Below are 25,265 nucleotides of genomic sequence, written 5' to 3' on the forward strand. Positions count from 1 at the left end.
CGGGCCCTCCACGGGCCACAGCTTTCTTCAGCGTGGGGTCCTCCACAGGCTGCAGGGGGATCTCTGCTCCTCTGTGGGCCTCCCCGGGCTGCAGGGTGATCTCTGCTCCTCCGTGGGCCTCCACGGGCTGCAGGCGGATCTCTGTGCCTCCATGGGCCTCCTTGGGCTGCAGGGGCACAGCCGGCCTCACCATGGTCATCACCACAGGCTGCAGGGGAATCTCTGTCAGAACCAGCATTACTGCTCCCCCTCCTTCTTCACTGACCTTGGCGTCAGCAGCCGTTCCTCTCACAAGAAATTCTTCACAACCGGCTGGGAGACGCCTCTCAGGTTCTCTTCACATCTCATCTCCTCTCCACTTCTTGCAGCCAGGCTGCACCAAGTCGGACCACAAGGCCGACAAGGCTTGCGCTTCCCCCTCTCTGCCCCTTCTCCACCTTCTTCTAATCTTCACATCTTCTTCCTTTTTTTTCCTGTTTTTCCCCTTCTTAAATACATTATCACAGAGGTGTTATCAGGGAACATTCTGCTACCAATTGGCTTGGCCCTGGCCAGCAGTGGGTCCACCCTAGGCCCGGCCAAGTCCACTGAACAAAGGGGAAACAACTTCTATCAACTTCTTACAGAAGCTGCCACCGTAGCCCCCCCTCACTAAATAAAACCAGAAAATGGAGGAACATTGGCAAATCTCCATTAAATAGTAGTACTTAGATAAGTTTGGGTGTTGCTGATTATTTCAGTAGATGTAAACATTTTCTGGTGTTCAGAAGCAAACTGTTTTGGAAAGCTGGAGCCTGCAGAATAGTGAAAAATCCATGTATTTAGTCTTTACTTGCAAAAGGAGTAAGGGGAAAAATAGGTTTCAAAAGAGTCATAGCCCTTTGTCTTTCTATAGAAGTTAGTGTTATCCTGTTGGGAGGTTGGTAATTCTGTGTTGCTAAGTCATGCATCAGAGCCCTGTTGTACTAATCATCATACAAATACAGAACAAAAAAAAGCAGACTTACCCAAACACTTACAATCTAGAGCATTATTTCCTCAGGCTGCCATTTGTATGCCATTAATACTCACCATGGCAGTGAACTCAGGATTGTTGTGGCTATTCGGAACAAACTACTTCTCGTCACAAAGAAATATAATCCATGTGACAGTTTAACCAGCAACTCTCTGCTATCATCATCTGAATCTCCAGTAGAAGAGTTCCAGTACATCCGGGTATGTGTGTCTAATCACTAATTACCTTAACAGGCTGGACAGCACTCAGCTAGTCGGGGGAGGCGGGGAAGACAGAGCATGAATTCTTACCTTCCTGAACCTCCAGACAAATAAAAGTGAGAAGTCATATGATGGAATTCCATCATATATATGCCAAAGAAGTCTTTTAAATTTTTTAAATTAAGTCTCTGCTTGTTCTTTATCATCTTTCTGTGCTTAGAGCACATCCCTTTAAATTTTTGGAGTACCTGCAGCACCCACAGTAGGAGCTTGAAAAAGAGAATAATTCTGTTGTTTGCATTATAGGAAATATGCCTTTCTGACCCTCCAGTGGTTATGACGCTGGTGGATGGACCTACTGAAGACAGTGACAATATGATTTGTGTAGCATATCGGCATCAGTTTGATTTAGTTAATGAGAGTACTGGGGAGTGCTATAGATTACATCATGTTGAAACAAACAAGGTAGGTTTTCATTATTGAAACAATTTTATTGTAGAACCACACTGAACGTAATTTTTTGCAGACTCAGTGCATCCTGTGCTGACCTTCTGGGAATGGAATTTGAGATCTTCATATCTTTTACCTTTCACTTCTGTGACCTCTGAGATAAGCACCCTGAGATATTTGTTCCTTTTGGGATATGTGATAATAATCACTCCCGAGTGAGGCAGTTATAAGGTATGACATATTAGGAAAGAGCCTGCATTTCAGACTAAAGCTAAAATATTTACATGTAGCTTGTAGTTCTGTTTAAGAAACTGCTTCCCAGTCAACTAGTAAGGTAACTGAGTCTTTCTAACTAGGACACATGGTGAGGATTTAAGCAAATGTCCAGATTTTCAGAAAAAAAGCTCCTGTATTTCCCGCTACTGGGAAGATAATGATCTTCAGCATCTCTGGAAATCAGATAACTTTGTTTCTAAATATGGATGTGGATGTATATCTTTAGAAAAAAAAAAAAAAAAAAGAGAAAGATTGTGCACAATCTATCTTTTTTTGATGTTGTTTTTAACTGACACTTTTCCTTATAATGAGAGGAGAGACTACTCTTTTAATTTGATGGTTCTTGTTGATAGATTATTTTATTTTAAAATCATCTGAATTTTTATTCAGATCTGATGATGAAGAGGTTTGGTACTCCTAGCATGGCTGAAACAGTGTAAACTTCTCCACAGCACTGGAAATCTGTCTTAATCTGGATGAGGAGGAACTACAAGTAAAGAATAGGGATGGAGAAGTACACCACCCCCAACAGCCCCTGCCCCATTCCTCTTCTCCTCAGGAATCTTTATTACCTTTGAGAACACTAACAAAGCAGACAATATGAGCTAAGACAGTGATTTTTTGATGTTGAAATGGGACACTAAATTATTTCCATGGGTAACAGAGTTGAAATGGCTTTCAATCACTACAAAGGGTGGGTCAAAATGTGCTTGGTGTAGATATATAGAATTCCAGGTCTGTTTAATCATTCTTGACCTAAGAGGTGAAATCTAGCTTATTGTACAAAGGAAAGTCAAAGAACTGCTGTTCAGTCTCCAGTCGGTCTCCAACCCTTCTCCTTGCCCAAGTGGTAAATATTGTGGTCTGGGATACATTTGTCTAATGTAATCTGATAAAGTCTCATTTCCTGAACAGTTATACGCTACTTTTAATGGCTAGTTTGACTTTTTTTAAGTGACTGTAAAAGACAGTACAGAGTTGAAATGCGAGAATTTATGTAGCCTATGCAATGTAAAAAATACTGTGGTTTATCCAACATTGGTTCTCAGTTTCTGAATTCAGCCTGTTCAATAATCCTTAAGTACATCCCTATTGACCTCTGTGTTACTGGTTTTGAACTAGTACTTGCTGCATCTGATATTTCTGCTACTCATGATCTGCAATGGAGCTTTTTGGATTTCACTTTTTGAAAATAATTGTTATTTTTAGCATATCATGTTGATTCATAGCTATCCTGAAATCACCTCATTTCCCTAAATTCGTATTGCCAAATAAGTTATCTAAGTTTTTATTGATTTAGACTGTGGAGTAGTATTGAATATTCAGTACTGTACAGAGGTGAATACAAGAGAAATTTATTTCCATCCTGAGAGCATCCTGAAAATTAATCACAAAAGAGGCAGCATTTGAAAAATTACCTTTTTTTTTTTTTTTTTCTGTAGTTGTGCACTCGTCCAACAGATTAAATTCCTTGTTAATCAAAACTTGGTTGTAATAACCTCAGTATCCTCTTGCCTGTTCATTACCCTTTCCCATTATCATTGCAGGTTAATTTTGTTACAGCTATTGATGTATATGAAGATGGTGAAGCTGGTCTACTGTTGTGTTATAACTGTAAGTATTTAGGGAAGATCAAAAACGGTAATACCTCAATCTGCATAAGTAATTATTTTTCCATTGGAGTTTACATCTGTATTCTAAAAGAAATTGCAGTGTTTCATGGAAAAGTTTTCAGTAGACATTCTTTTATTTTAAATGTGTATTAGAGAGACTAGAAATCACAGTATTATTTCCACAACATAGGAAGGAAGTCGACCTGTTGGAGCAAGTCCAGAGGAGGCCACAAGGATGGTCAGAGCGCTGGAGCACCTCTCCTATGAGGACAGGCTGAGAGAGTTGGGGCTGTTCAGCCTGGAGAAGAGAAGGTTCCAGAGGGACCTTAGAGCGGCCTTCCAGTACCTAAAGGGGGCCTGCAGGAAAGATGGGGAGAAACTCTTCAGCAGGGCCTGTTGCGATAGGACGAGGGATCATGGTTTTAAAATGGAGGAAGGTAGATTCAGACTGGACCTAAGGAAGAAATTTTTTACAGTGAGGGTTGTAGAACACTGGCCCAGGTTGCCCAGAGAGGTGGTGGATACCCCATCCTTGGAAACATTGAAGGCCAGGTTGGCCGGGGCTCTGAGCAACCTGATCTGGTTGGAGATGTCCCTGCTCCTGGCAGCGGGGTTGGACTGGACGCTCTTTAAAGGTCTCCTCCAACCCAAACTATTCTATGATTCTATTTTATCACAGAGTATGTTGAATTTAGACATACTAGTTGTTAAGCTTTTATTTTAGGTATATAGATGTGTGTCTCTATTTTTTATAGATGTTACCACCTTACAAAAATCCTGTTTCTTCAGATCTAGCTCATTCTTTAAGTAGTTACACACTTACTAGGTATTTTCAAGACATGTACAATTTAGCATTCCACTCTCTTTTCCTCTGTGTGCTGTCCAGTTCTGTCTCTTGTGCTTTGTCTTCCGCATACTTCTTGGTACTGTTGCGTAATTTCACTGTAATTCTCTCAATCTCCTTTTACAAAATGGCCTTGGATATAACACGCATATGCTCTTCTCTGCAGTACACAGGTACTTTTTCTTTCCTCATGAAAACAGAAGCTCTTAGCATGAACCAGCCTTTATGAGGCAATGCTGAAGGACAAGGCACAGCTTTCTCTATTGCAGAAGGTGTGTCCTATTTCCCTTTCCAAAGTGAACATTGATGGAGACAGGATAAATACACCTATGTTCCAGCACTGGTTATCAGATTGGTAGCACGGAGCAAGTTTTAAGTGTCTTTAAACTATATCTTTCCGTGTTCTGTGAGGCCTTATTGATTCTGGTAGCTTGCCAGATCTTACCTGGTTCTGGTTCACTTAGCACTGTTTCAGAACTAAAAAAACTATCTGACAGAGCATAGTGAATTCCCACCTATATTTCTGCATGGAATCAGTTCCTCTCTAATAGACCCATTGCTGAGCCAAAGCTAGCAAACCTAGCTGATCTTGAAGTTGCAGTAAAGGTGCTGCACAGGCTTGCAGCAACTTGAATTCCTGTTTCTAGGGCAGTATCACAGGAAAGCCTTAATTTGTTCTTTAGAGTTTTGTAATTCTGAAAGTGTTGTCATAGAACAAATATGAAAAGACAGGATATGGCAGTGTCCTAAGTTTGTATTTAGAAAAAGACCTGTAATATATATTTGGATATAAACTTTGGTTCAGTCTAAGGACATCAGTTACAGGGAAAAAAATGACTTTTGTCTAAAAAATATAAAAGAGCTGGAAGCAGCATGTGTTTGAGAGGGTCATAAATGTTTACCTGGACTAAATCAGTGGACTTACAGCAGCTAAGAAGTAGGTTCACAAGTTAAATGATTAATGAAATCTTGATGTCTGAAATATCCTATGTGTATACAGTTTTCGAAAAATGTAAATTGTGCTAGCATATGGCTGCTTGAAGGGCAGCTCTTACTGACAGAGAAGTACAGTTCTGCTAATGCTGCTTTCTGAATTTTTTCTTGCCTATTCCTCTATCCATAAACAAGGTAAGGAACTGGTAACTATTGAAGCAGAGTAATACTTACTTTGTGAAATATGAAAACTTATTAAAATATAAGTCTTTTTATTTTGATCTTTCAAATGCTGTGTTCACAGAGGAAGCACCTTATCAGTTTAGATATAGAGGGACTTCTGCATAAATGTTTGGTTATGTATATAATGCCCACACTTCATGATCTGCCTGTAAAGCTGGTGCTTGTCACTTGCAGTGTGAGGTGATGGATGCTTCTTTTTTTCTTTTTTTTGTTACAGATGTTTGTCAATACAGAAAGGTATATCCTTTCAATGGAGGTTCTCCACTGATCCAGCCATCAGCTTATGACTTCCACTTCAGCTGGAATCAAGTTCCTTATGCTGTTGGTAAGAAAATATCTCGTTTTATTAATGACTCTGTTTTTCATTACCATTTAGGCTTGCTCTTGGCTGTTAGTGGAATTACAGTATATGTGCTAGGAATAAGCATGTTACATTCATCGTGCCACTTCAGCTAAGTTTCTGCATGTGATAATTAAAAAAAGTGGAGCCAGGGTGCCAAATTCTTCATTTGCTGAACATTTTTCCTTTCTCTTTTTTTCTGTTTTTCATTTTCCATTCAGTGTACATTCTGCCAGGCATGAAGAGTGAAGTTTTCTTCAGGCTTGATGTAGTTCCCTGTCCATCAGTATGTTAGACAACCATTTTCATAGGAAAGGGAGATGCCAGAAGAGGTCAGATACTCAAGAACAGTTTTCATGGAGCATCCAAGAAACATTTACATTAACCATTTTTCCTTGCCAAATTATTTTTGTTTCATTGCAGTCTGTGCTTTCCCTTATATCCTTGCCTTCACTACTGATTCCATTGAGATCCGATTAGTGGTGAATGGGAACTTAGTCCACACAGCAGTTGTGCCTGAGCTTCAACTTGTAGCATCACGGGTAAGACACAGGAAAGTAATGTTTGACTATTTCTGTGATATGTTGAGATCTAATTCGCATAAAAACTTGCTGCAGACAAAACCAAACAAACCAAAACTGAAATATATGGTACTTGAACTGTGGTAACTGTTCATCTGCGTGCTCTTAGTTTATATCAAGTACAAAGAGAATCAGAATTGATCTTGCTGTCGTGTATTGCTCACAGTAATGGAGATCTGAGATGTTTGACTGTTTATGGGGCACATGCTATCCTCAGCATCACAGATGTTCCCTCCACTTACAGTGGGATAACTGTTCTGTGACCAACCCTAGTTGACTTAGCAGCAATACAGCACTAGTGTCAGTAGAACATAGTGGACAAACATTTGAGCTCTTACTCAGAAGACAGTTAAGAAAGTCTCACCATACTAATGATGAGTTATTTGTCATTTCAGTCAGATATTTATTTTAAAGCTACTGCTGCAGTAAGTGGATCATCTGACGGCAGCTCTAAGGAAATGAGTTCAAGGAGTTCTCCTCAAACACCTACAGCTTATGAAATGCCAGAATGTCCTCTTTCTTCTCTAGAAGGTAACATGGTTTCCAGGCAGCTTGAGTAACAATCTCTGATCATTCCAACAGCTATCACACCTCAGTGCAGCTGATCTTCAGTAAGATGAAATTGATTCGGTAGAAGATTTTGGGTTCCTAGCTGAGTATCTGGAAAATAGAGATTTTTCTATTTATCCACAGATAAGAAGCACCTGGCTGAGCTTCTGCCACTTACTATCTCTTCTGAATACATGGTAGCACTGTTTTGAAGAAACAATTTCTGTAGGAGAGGAGGAGTGTAGCTTCAGTAGCTTGATGAAATCTTTGGCAACATGGCCAAGACCAATAATGCAAAAAGAGGTATAAAATTGTGGGAAAACTTAAAATTTTACATACACCATTCCTTTCCTTTAAGAAAAGCTAAACTACCACTGAATGGTTAAAGCTCGTTTGCAAACCAAAAGTAAGAAATTCTAGCCTCAAAAGAGTTTGCACAGTCAATTTAGTGTAACATGATCTGTGGTCAGTCTATAGGGGAACAATAATGGAGAAACAAGGGAACATTAACTAGATAATGCAAGGTGTATGTATATCATCCTCACTTAAATCTGCTGCTGCACTGTCGACAGAAGGAGAAAGGAGTCACAATCTCAGTTTTTAAAAGGCAGTGCTATTTGATGGTAAGATGTGGGGTTTTTTTCCTAGGAGTTAGGAAAACATGTGGTGTTTTATGTCATCTAAGAATAGGAGCCATTATTTAAACCACTTGAGATCCAGGCTCCAATATACTTGAAACATATTAAAATATATGGGCAATGTTGCACAGAGTGGAGAGTCATGGTGTGATAGTCAGAATACCAGCCTCAGGACATGTAAATTTACTTCCTGGTTCCACTCCTGATTCATCATATTGCCAAGAGTCAATCTTCTTTTCTCTCTAAGTCAAATTGCAAGTCTGCACAATGTGGTTGTATTTTTTCCTCCTCCTAGTTTATTTATATTGAAAGATCTCTGGTGCAAGAAAGATCTTTTTATTTGGGCTAAAAAGCACCCAGCATGAGTGGAACTTTTCTGTATAACTTTTCGCTTGGAAGTATTAAGAAGTCATTCTATTGTGAAAGTGCAACGTTCTTTTTTCCTTGTGTATTTCAGGTGAAGTTCCATGCAAAAACCTGTACAAAATTCCTCTCAGTAATCTGGTTGGGCGAAGCATTGAACGACCCCTGAAGTCGCCTTTGGCTCCCAAGGTCATCACTACTACAACATCCAGTGGTGTTGCTGCTCTCCCAGTTACTCACTCACTGTCCTTATCTCGTATGGAAATTAAAGAAATTGCAAGCAGAACACGTAAAGAATTGTTGGGTAAACTCTCCTCATTCTTCAGTGTACATATCAATTGCCATGTATATAATTTCTAATCGTTGGACCGTCACAGTCAGATTTGTAACATGCAACCAGTATTCATAAATAAGTAATATAAATAAACAAATGAAACTGTGAGAAAGCATTATTTGCAAGTAGTCCAGCCAGCGTCTGATCACATACAAAGTGAACATATTCTAAGCCAGGTAGAAACTATTTCGTTAATAACAGAAACCAGCAACAGATACCTTAACGTTTTCATGAATGCTTTATTTACTGTTGAAAGTATTAAGTCTTTTATTCCTCTGTTGAGGCCTCTTGGATGAGCCTATACCCAAGACAGAAAGTGCACAGAAGCAAAAAAAGGTTCCTCGAAGACAGTCAGACCCCAAACAGGGAGCAGTAAGATCAACTAGTAGCGACAGGTAAATATACTGTCTTTAGAAAAGAACCTAAGTTATACTTTTAAATGTTTTCAGAATTGATTGGTTTTCAAGCTATTCATGCTTATCTCAGTTGGGATGGGGCTGACTGAGACCTTTATATACCAGTGTGAATTTCCTGCTAATGTGTTTGTTAGAGTATCTGAATACTCTGACAGATTCAGCTAATCTGACAGTATTCAGGTCCTCTATTAGAGTATCTGAATACTGAAACGATTATATTTTTTGCTAAAGACATGTTAATGAGCAAAGCAAGACTAAATGGGTTTTTGTGGGGACCTGCTGCAGTTGAGCCTGTTATTAGGATTTGGACTACTAGATCTGCACTGTGCAGACTCACTTGCTGTTTTCTTCATATGCTCTTGTGTTGCTATTTCCAGAATAAATTTTGCGAAGAAGCACTATAGCATTTGTCTGTTTGGCTCTGCTTACCTGACCCCCCTGCCATTCTCCTGTTCTTACTGTTTTCACAAACTGTGTTAGTGTAGAGTAGTGGCAAAATTCAGCCAAGATACAATAGACTGAGATTAACAAAACATTATGCTGCAATGTAAAACCATATTTTATTTGTTTCACTATTTGGAAGTTACTTGACAGGAGGCTTCATTGCCTTTTGATTATTTTCAGGAGAGTAAAACAGAGAGAAACTCAGTTTTAATGGTCTGTCTCTGTCTTTACAGTAACTTGATTGACTCTAGAAACAGCCATTGATCCTACTTGCACTGATCTATGTATTTTTTTTAGTAACTTTTGTCTTCCTCTTTGCAGGATAATCTCAAGCTCTTTTGAAAGCTATTCTGAAGGACATCATCTTTCCACTAGTTCAGATCCCAATACTTTAGCAAACAGGGAGGAGAGCTCACCATCTAGCTATCCATTTCAGCTCATTTCTTTATATGATGAAGACATCATTGACTTGAAGTGAAGACAGTGTTAAAACCTTTCTTCCTTACTTCACATCTTCTTACAACTCTGTGAGCTCTATGGGAATGTCACAAACACTGCTTCTAGTGGTAAAATGTGGCTGGAAGCATTGGTGATTAATCTTTATAGAACCCATGTTGTTCTGGCTAGCTAAGCCTGATTTGGTGATGCTTATATCTTTGACATAGGTATGTTTTCTTTTGACAGTTAATGAACCATTACTTTTTGTGGCAATCTAACAGTAGGTTATCGATGAGAGATTTAGGCTGAAGCTGAAGTAAATAAACAGTATTACTTGTTCTGAGCTTCTTACAATTTGAAATACCTGAATGATATTCAGCTAAGTTGATCACTGTTATTACTGTCATGAGTTGTTCTACAACAATGTATGTCATGTTGGAAGAATAATTTTATAACATAAGTAACTTCTTTTGGTTTTTCAGTCTTTAAAAAAAAAAACAAACCAAACAAAAAAACAACAACAACAAAAAAGGCTTGCAGGCAAGGTCTTTCCAAACAGTGCAGTCTGTCCTTGAAATGAGGCAGCTGTGGTATGTTCACTGAAGAATCAAGGATGTTCTATAATGATCAGGTAAGATATGAAGATGCTGCTTTCTTTGCTCTCACCTGTCCATGCACATTTTTTAGAGAAACTTGAAAACTGTTTTTGCATTAAGAATCCTTGAGCAGAGAGACTTTTTATAGAAAACACAAACTTTCAAAATATTCCTTAAGAATTGGAAGTGAAAATAAACAAACAAACAAAATGCCCAACTATATTTCTCTGTCTACTGGAAAACTGTTATTGTAGTGTACCCACAGATTTTCCCATTACAGGCAGCAAAGCCACCTACTGATTTTCTAACTACACGAAGATGCCTATGCAGGCATCAGCATTAGATGTTGTCTGCTCTTGCAGCAACAATATAAGACGTTATTCCAGATAATCTTATTTTTCTAACTGGATCCAGACTGAAGTTTCACTGCTAAGAAGCTAGTTTTCTGTGATGAAATAGTCATCTTAGATCTTTTGTTATGTTAAAAGACAAGGCTTCATGTTTAAAGGTTATTTTTAACTCTTTCCTCTATGCCAGAAATCAGTTTTAAACAGTATTTTGAAAGGGGTTTGTTTTGTTTGGTTTTTTTTGTTTTGTTTTGTTTTATGAAAGCGTGATGCTTCCAGGCTTTTTATATACACAGATTTTAGCTTTATTAGCAAGTATTTATTGTTCTATATGTAGAAATACTTCTGTATCCTTGATTTGATTTCGTAATACCGTTAATGTGTCATGATTTCACTTTCTGTCCAAGCATGACCATGTGGAGATGTGTGCCTTTTGCTTCGGTCTGTCTGAATGTAAAACTGTTTTTGCAAAGTGTTTTTTTGCCCAGTTTATTGTATATAATGGCTTAATTGCTCCACCTAAGAAAATATGCAAGGCCTTATCTGAAATTATCATTTCTTACTCTCAACTGGAATGGCTGATCAAGGAAAGAAGCAATATTTTCAACAGTAATTGAGTGAGGAGCAGAAGCAGGATTAACTAGTGACTACTATTATTTTAGTATTTTTGCACCCACAGGTGTGTAGGGTAAACCTTAAAAAGCATCTAAAAAGAAATGCCAGCTCAATTGCTCAGAAATAACATTATTTTTGAGAATGTTATTTCCAGAGATTGTGTTAACTTACCCTGTCCTATCTGTCGGAGCAGCTAAGGTTTAAAAAAATCAGTCTGAAAGCAGAAGTTATAAACATTTCTGTGAACTTACTGAATCCACTTGAGAGAGTACTGCTTGCACTTGGATATTTTTTTCCATATACAGATTTCTCAATGTAGTATTTAATTTCCGTTATGTGGGTGTTTTTGAAGACTGTACAGTGTTGCAAAACTGGGGCTCTAGTTAAAATACAATTTTAACTGGAAGATTTATTTGCACTGTTAGGATATCAGATTTTAAATATATTATAGGTGTTCACCTGTGCTATTCTAGCATGCCTTAACATGACTAAATCATAGTTCAATAGCAGTTAAAGCAATATATGGAGATTTTGAAACTTGTTTTGAAGAACCTGAACAAACACATATTTAGGTATCCTGAAAGACAAGCCTTAGAGGTGGAGCACTAGGGAGATCAAGAACGAGGCAAAACTTGACAGAAAGCTTAACCATTGGCTGTGATGGTAGTCAGGATGCATATAGATGTGGTATTTGCATCATAACCAAGACATGATTATAGAAAGAGGGGCTATAAAGCAAGAGTTACTTTCTTTAACGAGAACCACAGCAGTGGCTAGAAAGTATTGCCAAAGTAAGAGTGTGTGAGTGTGTGTATATGAGAACCTTTGAAGGTCTGCCTGTAATCACAGCATTGATGACATCTAGCAAATACTAACAAACAGCAAAAGGACTGTAAGGAGTATAGATTAAATTTGATTGCTTAAGCTAGACAAAACAAGATCAGATTAGTGTCATGGTTCTTACCCGGAACAGGATGTTGGTATAGTTTGAAGGAGGAAGCCCAGCAATTCTCTCCTCCCTGACTTCCCACCTGAATTTTATGCTATAGCTTGACTTATTGGGTCAGGTGTAAGCTGTTGCGCAGGTCACAATGGGAACTACCAGACCTAACAGACTATTACTCATATCCAACAGGAAGGATCTGAACCCTGGAAAAAAAATAACCTGTCTTCATTCCTAATGTTTGCAGCAAGTGCCTTAAGGCTGCCACTTCTTGAGTTTTTACTTCTGTGATTAATCAGCATCTCTTGCAGGGACGTAGGGATAATACTAGACCTAGCAAAAGAAGCTGGGAGGGATGAGGCAACGTCAGTTTGGTTTATGTGACATCTAGAGATGGTAGCTGAGGCTTTAGGGTCATGCATGTGTAGTTTACTGTACGAGAGCAGCCCAGAGTATAGGTAGAAGGCACAGAACATGGTAACAATGTTCCAATTTTGTTTGACACAAGCCACAAGAACCAAATTCTGTTAGGGTCTTTATCACATTTATTGTTTCAAAAGAGAAAATATCACACAGTGATGTGAAATTTCTGGCACAACTGGACATATATCCACTGTACAAGAATGTGATTTCTCTGTGCTCTTAACGGTCTCATCAGACCATCATGAGTTACATGCCTCTTGGTGTGATGAGCTGACATCCTCTGAACTAACTTCTAGCCATTGGTTCTCTCAAAACATTGTCCTAGATCCATAGCAATCAGTGTGCCTATTAAAATCAATGCAGAAGCCAACTGGTGGTACTGATATACAAGATCTTGTGCATTGCTTATAAAGGGCAAGGTTTTTATACATTTGCGCAAGCTCTTCTACTTCAGACTGGTGTCAGATGCCAAGGCTTGTTGGAAAGCTGCTGGAATGGACAGCTATGTTATTGTTCGCTCCAGCCTTACAGCCATATTTCCCTTCTGCTTTTCCAGCATGTGCTCATTAAAACTTAAAAAGTACTCTTGGGAACAAATTGTAGCTGTGTCCACAACGCTTCCTACTTTCACGTCTTATGTTAAAGCTGCCTTTAGCCCCCATTCTTTGTTTTGGCTGACCATAGAAGCATAGAATAGTTTGGGTTGGAAGAGACCTTTAAAGGCTGTCCAGTCCCACCCCCCTGCAAGGAGCAGGGACAATCTCCAACCGGATCAGGTTGCTCAGAGCCCCGTCCAACCTGGCCTTGAACGTTTCCAGGGATGGGGCATCCACCACCTCTGGGCAACCTGGAGCCAGTCTTCCACCATCCTCAGTGTAAAAAAAAAAAAAAAAAAAAATTTCTTTATGTCTAATCTAAATCTACATCTCTATTTTAAAACCATTACCCCTTGTCCTATCGTAACAGGCCCTGCTAAAAAGTTTCTCCCATCTTTCCTGTGGGCCCCCTTTAGGTACTGGAAGACTGCTCTAAGGTCCCTCCAGAGCTTTCTCTTCTCCAGGCTGAACAGCCCCAGCTCAGCCAGTCCTCATAGGAAAGGTGCTTTAGCCCTCTGACCATCTTTGTGGCCTCCTCTGGACTCGCTTTGACAGGTCCATGTCCTTCTGATGTTGGGAGGTCCAGAGCTGGATGTAGTACTGTATGCGGGGTCTCACCAGAGCAGAGTAGAGGGGGAAAAGTCTCCTCCTTTGACCTGCTGGCCACGCTGCTTTTGATGCAGCCCAGGATGCAGGTGGCTTTCTGGGCTGCAAGTGCACGTTGCCAGCTCAGGTTGAGCGTCTCATCAATGAACACCCCAAGTTCTTCTCCTTGGGTCAGCTCTCAATCCATTCTCCACCCAGCCTGTATTTGTGCTTGTGATTGCCCTGACCAATGTGCAGGACTTTGCACTTGGCCTTTTTGAACCTCATGAGGTTTGCATTGGCCCACCTCTCCAGCCTGTTAAGGTCCCTCTGTGTGGCATCCCTTCCCTTCAGCATGTTGACGGCACCACACAGCTTGGTGTTGTCAGTGAACTTGCTGAGGGTGCACGCTCCCACTGTCCAATTCGCCAAAAAAGATGTTAACCAGTGTCAGTCCCAATACCCTGAGAATCACGACTTGTACCTGGTCTCCACTTGGACATCAAGCTGTTGACCACAACTCTGGGAGTGTGGCCATCCAGCCAATTTGTTAGCCACCAAGTGGTCCAGCTGTCAAATCCATGTCTCAAGTTTAGCGACAAGAATGTTGTACAGGACTGTCAAATGCTTTGCACAAGTTCAGGTAGATGACCTTATCCACCATCAGCCATCTCATGGCTGAGAGAAAAAGTAATCATCTTTGACTCTACAGCTATGTAAGCGGGGTGTTGAGAGGAATACCAAAAAATATTGCTGCAGGTGGATGGAAGAAATTCTTTATGTGACAGAAGAATTTTTTTTACCAAGTTGAACACTTGTAAGCTCAACTGAAGGCCCATGCTGGACTCTTAGAACAGGTAAGTTTCTATAAGAAATGTTTTCTACCCCAAAATGCTGGATTTATTGGAGGAGGTGGGGCTCTTAATCCCCTTCTGGCTAACAGTATTGTCACCACTTCAGCGCTGTGCCTTAGTCTGACTGAATTATAGGCATGTCATTTACTTGGGTGCAAGCATTAGACTGTACAGTTAGTTTGTTTAGACTGTACTTGTGCCTCCTCACCAGCGTGAGTAATGACACATGGAATCACAGAACAGTTGAGGCCGGGAGGGACCACTGCAGATCATCTAGTCCAGTACCCATACTCATGCACCCACATTCAAAACAGCATCAGTGTCTGGTTGTTCAGTGCTGTTGTTTTTATTTTGAGTCTGTTCAAAATGGAGATGCAACATTTTGAGCTACTCATGCTCTTTGTCCTGTATTTGTATTACAGCATGCATATAAACCATCACCACAGCTTTCAAGTGTGACTAGGTCTCAAGAGCCCTGAGATACAAGCTAAGTTTAATTCTTTCACACATAAAATACACTGTTCTTAAGGCTGAGGCTTTGGTCAGACCTTTCCAAAGTCTATACAGTTTTGGCTTCAGTAACTGTTGCAGACTAACGATTGTTTGGGTTTTTTTTTTTTCCCAGCTCGCTCTTCTGGTGGCAAGGCAGTACACATAAATTTAGTAACTGTTTGAAAGTAACAAAACACTTCCTTCTAAGGAGAAAGACCCACATGCAATTTGGAAGGGCTAGGTGCTATTCATGGTAGTGAGATCTGGACTCTAGGTTGAATGGATGTGTGGATACCTTCAGTTTCCTGGTTTGCAAGGAACAGGTAGGGCCTGTTCTGATTACAGCCCTTCCCTGGTTTGGGGCTACGGTGCCTTTTTCTTTTGTTTTTGTTGGATTGGTTTCTTGGGATTTTGGGGAGAGGAGGTGTGTGTGTGGTGGGTTTGTTTAGTGTTTGGTTTTTGCCATGCATAACATACGGGATGCAAGTGGCACCCAGAATGAATAGCAGGTTTGCTGTCTGCCTTTGTGTGACTATTTCTAGAAATGTGGAAGGCTTTATTGGTAGATTCAAATTTAAAATATATATATATTTTTAATACTAGGCCAGTCAACGGAAATGTAAACTGACTTAATTTAAACTACCTGTCCCCTGTTCTTAATAGGGCAGGGGACAGGTAGCAACCACATAACAGTATTTATAACCAGTTACATGTAGTCAAGGTTGCTGCTCCTGACATTTACTTTCTCCCGTTGTATGTATATTTGACCAACCCCTGACTCAAGCTCATGCATATTTTCCTAAAAGTGTGGATCTATAGCTTGTGCTTGCAGCTGCAGCTATCCCAGTGCTTAGTCTGCATTTGAGATATATAATAATCTTTTGGGTTTGGATTTAGCGGTTTGGGTTTTTTATATATATATATATATATACACACAAACACATACATACACACACACATGTATGTATATACATATGTATGCATATATATTTGTATTGTCTACCATCCTAAGTATATATAGGTATCTAAAGTAATGTGATCTTACAAGGTGGGGGGAGGACATCCCATCTGCAGGTGATAAGGTATTTCAGAATCATTTTTGTTGCCTTCTGTGTATGAAAATGAGTACCATACTATTGTCATTATTAACAATGTGATGTCATGATTCAGACGTACAGTGCTTGCTAATTATGTTAAAGCAGTATTTTCTTAGATAGGCTTAGCCTGAGTTTGTGGAGGGATAAATTATACCCTGAGAACCGAATAGTAACAATATGAGAAAGCTCATATGGTAGTATGCAGCAAACATCTGTACTTGCATGCAGGTTAGAAAGTATTTTTATTCTTACTAGTCAGTTGAGTACAGCAACTTCAGCAGCCTCTATGCTGCCTAGCTGCTTCACTTTGTTGCTGACATGCAACTGACTGACTCCTGGTTGCTACTAGAAATCACATTAGCACATGATTTGAAGACAAAATTTAAGAGATTATTTTCTGCATATTTATTTATAAGCTTTATTAGGTATTTATCTGGTTGAATGGAAAATGTTATGTCTCTAAAGGTTTATGCAAAAAGTGTTATCAGCCTGGAATGTCAGTTTTACCCAAGTCTTTGAATGTTAGCAGACTGCTTTGTAATTTAATAATTGCATATTGTTAAGACTGTTGCTACATTTGTGATCAAAAACTTTATCTACGACTTGTCTCAAATGCTGATGTATTGCCATTGTTTTTAATGTCATGTGATATTGTGTACAGTTTGTGTTTTAGCTGTGACATCCACAGAGAAACACTCCTATCACAGCTGGAACTGTTTTAAGTGCCATTTATCACCTTTGTGAAGGAGTAAAGACAATTTATTGCTTCATATGGAATAAACCATAAATTTGACCGCACTTCTTTCTTTCACCCATGCAGAGCTAATGGAGTTTCCAAATTTGATTAATCAGACAAGAAAGTAAAAATACATGAAGTATTGCAGTCAGCTCTGTTTCCATTTGAGATCTCTAGAAATTTTGTTTCAGAGATGTAATTCATTTTAAGTGGTATAATATACCCGTGAGAGTGGTCTTCTTTGACAGGAACTATAATCTAGGATTGGTTTGTGTTTACAGGCCTCTCTTAGACTTTCAGAGGCCTGCTCCCTTCAATTAACACTACAAGAGATAGTTTTTCTCCTTTTCTGGCAAAGAATGTATTCTCACTGCCTCCGAGACCTTGTAATTCCTTTTGAAAAAGCAGTACTCTTTCCTGAATTCTAAAATACATTCTCCTGAGGTACAACCCTTCCTGTGATTTAAATGCATTTCCTAGCCAACTTGACAGCTATAGGAAAAATAATGCCAACTTAACACTAACACCCCCAAAAGCCAAGCATTCATCTCCAGCTGGGACCAAGACTTACCCCAGAAATAGTAGCAGCAAAACAAAGGTAAAGTACTGCAGTCTGAAATTAACATTAGCCAGGCTACATCATTCTTTTTTTTTTTTTACTGTAGCATATGCCATAAGGGAAAGGTAAAGTGGAGCAAGGAAAATTAATTCATTTACTTACAGTATTAGATCTTAATTTACATCTTAGGAAAAAGATAACTGGCCAATACATTTAACGTTCATTCTTGATCTGCACCAGGTGAAAAGAATGCAGGAATGGAAGAAGAACATGTCCAAGACCTGCAAAAGGGAGATTTGCCACAGGAAGGGTGCTGAAGTGACAGATCTCCATAGATTTTTTTTTTTAAAAAACAGAATTCAGATTTTACAAAATTTTAAAAAACTATTTGATAGCAAGTTTAGTAACTGAGATGTCTGCCACATGATGCAGTTAGTTTCAAATACAGCACCATAATTGATAATACAAAGGTTTCATATCAATACAAAAAGCCTTAGGCTTAAGATCTTCTGAAGTAGGCCTCAATTTGTTCCAGGGTCTGTCCTTTTGTTTCAGGAACATAAAAGGCTGTAAAAATTACACTGAGGCAGCAGCAGGCAGAGAAGAGCCAGAACGTGCCATAAGATGTTAAGAAACCCTGAGGGAGGGGAAACAACAAAAAAAATGCATTATTTCAATTCACTACTGTACAACTACAGTTCTGTATTGGCAGAGAAGAATGACTTAAGGCTCTCTTAGGAGCTTCTTGAATAAATTTCCCTATGAAAAGAAACTACAGATTGTAATTTACGATGCTTACTATGAAATCACCAAATTCTTTGGTTACCAAGAAGGCCATAACCCAGTTTGTTAACACACAAGCACCACTTAGTATGCCTCTGGCCCTAAGTGGGAAGATTTCAGATATCAGCAGCCATGGAACAGGACCCCAGCCAAAGGCAAAACCTGCAATTACAAACAGAAGAGAATAAATGCAACTGAAGTACATATTAAAGAAAAGACTGAGTGATGCCCAAGTTAGTCAAGTAAGAGGGATACAGTTTTCACTCTATGTTCTTGTATGATTCCAATAAAACAGTACCTCTACCAATAAGTTATTTTAGGGCAGCATGATAAACGCTAGTGCACTTACAACAAATTAATTACAAGAGTATTCTCAACAAGCAGAACTTCTTGCCACAAAGTCTCTGAAGTGGTAAGCTTAAAAACTGACCTTGTTTCTAACTGCTGCTGCTTTGTATCATCACAGAATTCAGTGTGGCTGAGACACTAACAAAGACTGGTTTTTTCCATTCATGACTGTAAAGCAGTTTAACCTGAGCAACTACTACTTATTATTAGCACAAGGAGGTATAAATGTGTTTTCCAGGAAATTGGCTTAACTATGCTGCTAGCTCTATCACCAGGGTTGTGAACACTCAGTCCAACTTTGCATTACGCATTGTCAACAACGTAACTCATTTCTCATCATCAATAATGTGACAAAACGGAACAAAACTGTCACATTCATCAGAAAGTTGTGAGTTCTGGGTAATGGCCAGTAAGAAGCCTTGGTCCACTTACCAGCAACAAAGAGTCCTAGGCTCACTACTGCAAGCCAGGATATGCTGCTTTCTGTTCCTGGGGATGCTGAATTTAGAGTGAACCACACATCAGGATTTGATGAGTTGTTTCGATTTGGAAGGACCATTTTAAAGTAAAGCCCAAACAATGCAGTACTGAGAGCCGTGATTATCCCTGAAAAGTAAGAAGTTGTCATTGGTTGCCACTTGGGTATTCTTCTGAGAGACAGAACATATTTGGTCAGCCAAATACAAAATATGCTGGCCCTCACAGAATTGTTTCTTAAAAGATACTGTTCTTTGAAATAAATATCAGCCTTGACAGAAGATGCTAGACAAGCATTCTAAACACTAGACAAACAATATGGTCTTGACAGAAGTCACTACTATTGAGTATGCAGCACAACAACTATATCAAACAGAATTAGTTTTCTTTAGCACGTTTACTTGTAAAGTTAAAATTTTTAACTATAGTCTTGTACAACTAAACACCATGATGCACCATGGAGAAATCACTTCAAAATAGCCATTTTTTGACAACTTTGGTATGAGAATGCATCATAATATTGAACCTTATTAAGCAGAAAGATTATTGTAGTAGTAAGAATTGTCGCAGTGACATAGCTATTTCAAAATAAAAAATGACCTGGTAAGAAGACAAAAAGCCATATGTAGGTTCAAGGGGTTCTACTTACAATGTATATATAAGATGATAATTTCCTCATATGAGTTAAGTCTATACTTATACCAAACTATAAATACAAAGCAAACCACTTAAAAATACCTGAATTGCAATATTTAACTCATCTGACAGTTAAGACACTTCTTGGTACTATATATTTTACTGAACAAAATTCAGTAACGTGTTTTACCAGATATGTAAAGCAGCATTTTTCGTCCAGTTTTATCTACAATAAGTGCACCCACAGCAGTGAAACATACTTGTATGGAACCCACAACAACAGAAGCCATTCTGCTGTCCTGAAATAAAGTAAGAGGTAAGAAGAATTTGCTCTTTCAGGTTGATAAGAGGATCACTTATCAAGCATTACAAATGCATTAGTTTCTTGAATCTGAAAGAAGACAAACTATGCCACAGATATTAATGGTGGGGGGAGACAACAGGCTGTGGGGCGGTGGAGACATCACCAATTAACAAAACATATTGGTCTCTTAATAAACTTTAAAATAAGCCACAACTTCTCCCTGGAGTTTCACTTTCTCTAAAACATTGCATTTGCAACTGTAATAAAAAAAAAATATATATAGGAAGATGACCACAATAGGAATTTCTATCAGTATCAAAGTTTCAGACCAGCAACACACAATATACTTCCCCCCTCCCCTCTGCCCCAAAAAAAAAAAAAAAAACAAAACAGAACATTCAGGTATGCCTAAACAACACATTCAAGAGGGTATCTAGAATCCAAACCAAAAGTGCCCACTAAACCCCAAACCCTGTTATTTATGACACAGGCAGGATCCTCATCAAGTCAGTTTGTTATGTTTTAGACTTACTATAGTAGTGACTAAGCTGAAACTATTGTAGACATTTGTCAGTTTGGAAACACACCCCAATTACCTTGAAGCTTGCATCTTCAAAGATAGTTTCTGCATAAAACATAACTGCATTAATGCCTGTTACTTGCTGGAAGAACATTAGAGCCACACCAATAAGAAGTGGCCTGTAGATGGAGGGGTTCTTAAATTCAGAGAAATTCAGTCCCTGTTAAAAAGATTAAGCAATGATTTGCTGAAAAAAATTTCTGTTTTAAATCAAAGAACACAAAAAACCCTACTCTCCTTTTAGCAAAACTAAGTGCCTTAGCAGTAAAAATGTTTACATTTGAAGTACCTGAGAACTGCAGAAAAGCATTTTTTCCCTTTTCTCAGGTTCTAGAGACCGAAATTGACAGTACTTGTAGAGGTTAACATGAATGAATCCAGTTTGCAGAAACCAAACTTCAATGACTAGTCCTGCCTATTTAAGCACACATCTCCTAAGAAGCTAAATGATGCTTTTAGAGATGCAAGAGAAAATGCATTAATTCAACACAAACAACAGGACATTAGTGTTAGAGGTACTGAACTATCTCACAAAATTGCTAAATAAAGCACAAAACTAAATAGCTGGCATAAAAAGATCACGAGCCCAACTGCTACTCATATACAGTGATGGCAGCCAACAGTGATAGCAGCTGGAGCTGAAAGGTAGAGGAAAAAGATTCAAAGAATCAATCTCACTTGCTTCTTGAGTATCATTTATATGAGGGAACAGGTTTGGATCACTGTTTGTAGAAAAAGCTGTTAAGACAGCTTGGAAAAACCCTTTTATTTACACTATATGCCTTCAGATCTTATCTCCATACAGAAGTTCTTTAAAGAGTAAATCAGATTCTCATCACCTCCTCCTGAACACTAGCTTCAATCTGCATACATTCCCATTCATGATCTGCATGTGGTCCCCGCAGAAACTGCAAAGCAGCTATGGCTTCTGAGCGTTTGTTCCGATTCAGCAGAAATCTTGGTGTTTCAGGCATGAAGGACATGAACAATAGCATTATGCAGGATGGAACAGAACACAACACTGCCAGCCAGCGCCATTTTAGTGTTATTCCTGGGTAATAAAATGAAAGAAAAAGGACTAAGAACATCAATTAGTTGTACAAACAAAGTAACATTTACTTTCAATTCTTCAGTGTATGTAGTTATTTTGTTAGTGTACTAATTCCTTCTTGTAACCTAGAGCCCTAACCCCAATACCTGCAACGTAGGCTCCCAGTATGCCAGTCACCACCATCAACTGAACACAAGAGCCAAGCATACCACGGACTTTAGGATGAGATACTTCAGATATATACATCTGAAACATACAGATAAAACACCTAATAATTACTTCTGTCCAATTTTGGATCAAGGACTTGGTAAGTAATTTCTGAAAAAACATACATGTCCCCTCCTAGTAACTCCCCTCCTTAAAAAAAAAAGGCTCAGTAAAATGGAGCGAGTAGAGAAGTACCATCTCAGAAATGTACCCTGGAAAAAAAGGAGGACCTAAACCAGAAGAATGTTGATGCAGTATCAGTGTCCCAAAGGTGAATAAACTTCCATTAGTACAAGCTTCTTTGTTAGCCGTATTCAACAAGAAACACATTGTCGCAAAGCAGTCTAGAGCTTGGAACACAGTCTTTGCATAAACATGTAGCCCAAGCCACACATAAAACCATTTGCAATTAAAGTTTTAAATTTTTAATTCAACATAACAAAATTATTTCATTCGCCACTATGTTCAAAATTGACAGCTCATCTTAACACAGACTGTATGAACAGCATCACACCTCATCCAATATTCAGCATCAACTTAAGCTTTTCAGCTATTTTTTAATGCATTGACCTCAAGTAAACAGCTACAGTTCAGCTGTATACATTAAAAAGAAATCCCTCATATTTATATACACAGTTATTTCTAAAGTCACAGTTCTTACTTTTTTTCTGGAAGGTAAATAAGTAATCCTTATTTCAATAGTAATTTAGAGCTACAAAAACTTGGTATTACATATGACGCTCTCCTCCCTCATTACCGCAATCACATAGATCTTTTCCTGTTGGCTGTGAGTTAAGGCCTTTATGTACGGGAACTTAGAGCTCAGCTCCATGAAACAAGGAGAAAGCAGACAGAAATCCTCCAAAGATATTAACACAACAGACTAAGCAACCACGCTTCCAACAACAGAGAAAGCTGCATAATATTATAACCTAGACCCTGTCACCCTGAATCTTTCTTAGATTTTATTTTTATAAGCATCTAGATAGATAAAGAACAACCGCTTATTCCATACTTCATTATGAGTACCTCTTATCCTTTGATTTTTAGTTTGCATCTCACTTCAAAAGCTAGAAATGCTTGAACCGCCAGAAAAAAACCAACTTGAATTCTAGATGGTTTATTTCACACTAATACCTATTCAGTTAGATCCAAAAGTTCAAATAGTACCAGAGAATGCAGACAACAACAGAATGAATTATCTCCATTTCCCTACTGCACATATATTCCCGAATGCATTGCAAAAGTTGATATTCAGAAGATTAACAATTACCCGGAATCAGAAGGCACTATTTGGCATTACTCCAGGATGAGTGAGCAGCCACAGTTTATTTGCAAAACCAAGAAGTTTGGTGAAATACAAGACTATTAGAAGCAGTTGGCAGTGGGGAGGGGGGACAGCCCCCCCACAGTGTTATGTATGAGGAATTTGAAGAGAGAAATATTGCTAGACTATAGTAGAACATAAACAGAAGCAATCAAATAAAAGACTAATAATGTGAAAGATCACATTACTGTATCAGGAATGCATAGTACAGAAGGGCCACTGGAAGAAACAAAATTTGTTTTATTTATATTTTCTTATAAATCTTTATATATATATGTTTAAAAACAAGCAACATATGATTCTACAAAAAATCAGTTTCTTCTAAAATCCACAAATTGCTTTGGCTATAGTTACTCATTTACTTCATCCAAGCCACCTGTAATACTGCTGTGGAAAAAGAAACAAAAAAACCCACAAATAAACAAAAAAGCAAACACAGATGTGCACACATCCAGAAAAACATCTTACTTACCGGAACAACAAGTGAAGTAATTCCACTGGCTAAGCCTGTCAGCATTCGTCCAAAATAAAGCATCCAAACATTCTGAGCAGATATAATAACTACATATCCAAAAACATACGGTATTGAGCACAGCATTAGACTCAGCTTTCTCCCAACTTTATCCACAAGGTAGCTTCCTAGTATTCCTCCAGCCGCAGCTCCTACTGTTACTACTGACTTCAAAACAAGTGAAAAAAAAATTATTACAAAAATATATAAAAATAAAAAAATAAATAAATAACAGGCATCAATTTATTTTAAAATCTTGAAAAGTAAATAGCAGCTTCTAAAAAAAATGTGCAAGAGTATGTGGGTGTTTTGAAAATCAAAATAAACATTAACTTTTTAACAAAAACATAGTAGAGAAGCACGATGCAGCAGAATTTTCATATTACATACAAAGCTCTTCCAATGAAGAAGAAGAAAAAAAAAAAGCAGGACTGACTTTTCTTAATCTGTCTACAAAGCTGTCCAATCACAAAAAGGCCTTTCAAACTGTTTTAAGGCCCTTAATAATTTGTTGTTTTGACTAACATGAAGTCCAGCCTGCAGCCAAAAAGCAAATATTCCCCATGTTGATGAATGGCACTAGTTTATTAAAAAGTTTTATTTTCTGTGGCCCCTTAACCGGTTCAGTTGAGAAATGTGATGAATGGTTAGAAGGCATTTTAGGACCAAAACCAGGTTCAAATAATAGAAACATTTATTAATATATGCTAAGTGAAAGTTATCAGAGCATAACAGCACTCAGGAAAAATTTGAATCAATCATTCGAGTTTAGGAAAAAAACTATTTTTCACTATCAAGATCTGCATTTACCCTCATTCTTAAGAGGCGTAAGACCCCACCAATATAGGCAGCATCTTCTCGGCCTGTGCTTTCAAATGAAATCACATAATGGTAATGCATCATAGAGAGACTTACCCCAAACCACGAGGCTTGACTACTGTCCAACCTTAATTTAGGATCGCTGATTTTCCTCAACTCTGGAATAACAGGTGAGCTATAGCCCAGCACGAAGCCAAAGCTAAGCGGTCCCAGTACAGCAGCGAATGTGGCCAGGTACAGCTTCTTGTTCTGCACTCTGAGGCACAAGAGGCCGACAAGGATCACGCCGCCCCCACCTCCCGCTGCCGGCCCCAGCTCTGGCCCCTTCCGCGGGCCGGTGGTGCGCGGGCGGGCCTGGCACAGGGCTCGACGCAGAGCTCGCCCGGGCCGCCGCCCGCCATCGGCCGCGCTCGAGGGCAGCCAGCGCGGCCCCCGAGCCCGCCAGAGCGGCGGGTCGCGGCGCCCGCGCTCACCTCGGGTGCGAGTCGGAGGAGGGGTAACCCAGCAGGCAGCGAGACTCCTCCGCAGCCATGCCCCGCCTGCGCGGGGCGCCTCAGCGCGGCCGGCCGCGGCCTCCGTCCGGGCTGCGCGGGCAGCGGTGGCAGGACCGGGCCCACAGTGCCAGCCCTCGAACGCGGCGCCTGCCGCGGCGCTGGAAGCCTGCAGTCCGGACGGAAACGGCTGGAGCGTGGCGGGGGGCCG

General features: G+C 39.3%; 2 protein-coding genes across 8 annotated transcripts in view; one reads left to right on the forward strand and one right to left on the reverse strand.

Moving 5' to 3' along the window:
* The window catches only part of GARNL3 (GTPase activating Rap/RanGAP domain like 3), a 54,062-nt gene extending 42,967 nt beyond the window's left edge, over nucleotides 1–11,095 (forward strand). For all 5 annotated transcript variants that reach the window (XM_086763622.1, XM_086763623.1, XM_086763619.1 and 2 more), the window contains 9 exons: nucleotides 1,043–1,215; nucleotides 1,522–1,680; nucleotides 3,489–3,555; nucleotides 5,792–5,899; nucleotides 6,338–6,456; nucleotides 6,891–7,026; nucleotides 8,140–8,349; nucleotides 8,663–8,774; nucleotides 9,561–11,095. In XM_086763622.1, the coding sequence (XP_086619748.1) occupies nucleotides 1,043–1,215; nucleotides 1,522–1,680; nucleotides 3,489–3,555; nucleotides 5,792–5,899; nucleotides 6,338–6,456; nucleotides 6,891–7,026; nucleotides 8,140–8,349; nucleotides 8,663–8,774; nucleotides 9,561–9,717 (1,241 nt within the window). In that variant the 3' untranslated portion in view covers nucleotides 9,718–11,095. The remainder of the gene's footprint in view (nucleotides 1–1,042; nucleotides 1,216–1,521; nucleotides 1,681–3,488; nucleotides 3,556–5,791; nucleotides 5,900–6,337; nucleotides 6,457–6,890; nucleotides 7,027–8,139; nucleotides 8,350–8,662; nucleotides 8,775–9,560) is intronic.
* On the reverse strand, nucleotides 121–25,133 carry SLC2A8 (solute carrier family 2 member 8). Of its 3 annotated transcripts, none has more exons than XM_086763625.1 (10): nucleotides 25,037–25,133; nucleotides 24,660–24,819; nucleotides 23,706–23,912; nucleotides 21,846–21,945; nucleotides 21,488–21,699; nucleotides 20,665–20,808; nucleotides 19,955–20,063; nucleotides 19,084–19,257; nucleotides 18,320–18,465; nucleotides 121–794 (listed from the first exon to the last, which is right to left on the reverse strand). In XM_086763625.1, the coding sequence occupies exons 1-10, from the start codon at nucleotides 25,093–25,095 to the stop codon at nucleotides 732–734; spliced, it is 1,374 nt and encodes a 457-aa protein (XP_086619751.1). In that variant the 5' UTR covers nucleotides 25,096–25,133; the 3' UTR covers nucleotides 121–731. The 3 variants fall into 3 exon arrangements, with proteins under 3 accessions (XP_086619751.1, XP_086619750.1, XP_086619752.1); XM_086763624.1 differs by lacking the exon at nucleotides 121–794 and adding an exon at nucleotides 15,236–18,157; XM_086763626.1 differs by lacking the exons at nucleotides 121–794; nucleotides 23,706–23,912 and adding an exon at nucleotides 15,236–18,157.
* Between the last annotated feature and the right edge of the window lie 132 nt (nucleotides 25,134–25,265).

Source organism: Chlamydotis macqueenii, chromosome 20 (assembly GCF_036417535.1).
Source record: "Chlamydotis macqueenii isolate bChlMac1 chromosome 20, bChlMac1.mat, whole genome shotgun sequence".
Classification (NCBI taxonomy): domain Eukaryota; kingdom Metazoa; phylum Chordata; class Aves; order Otidiformes; family Otididae; genus Chlamydotis; species Chlamydotis macqueenii.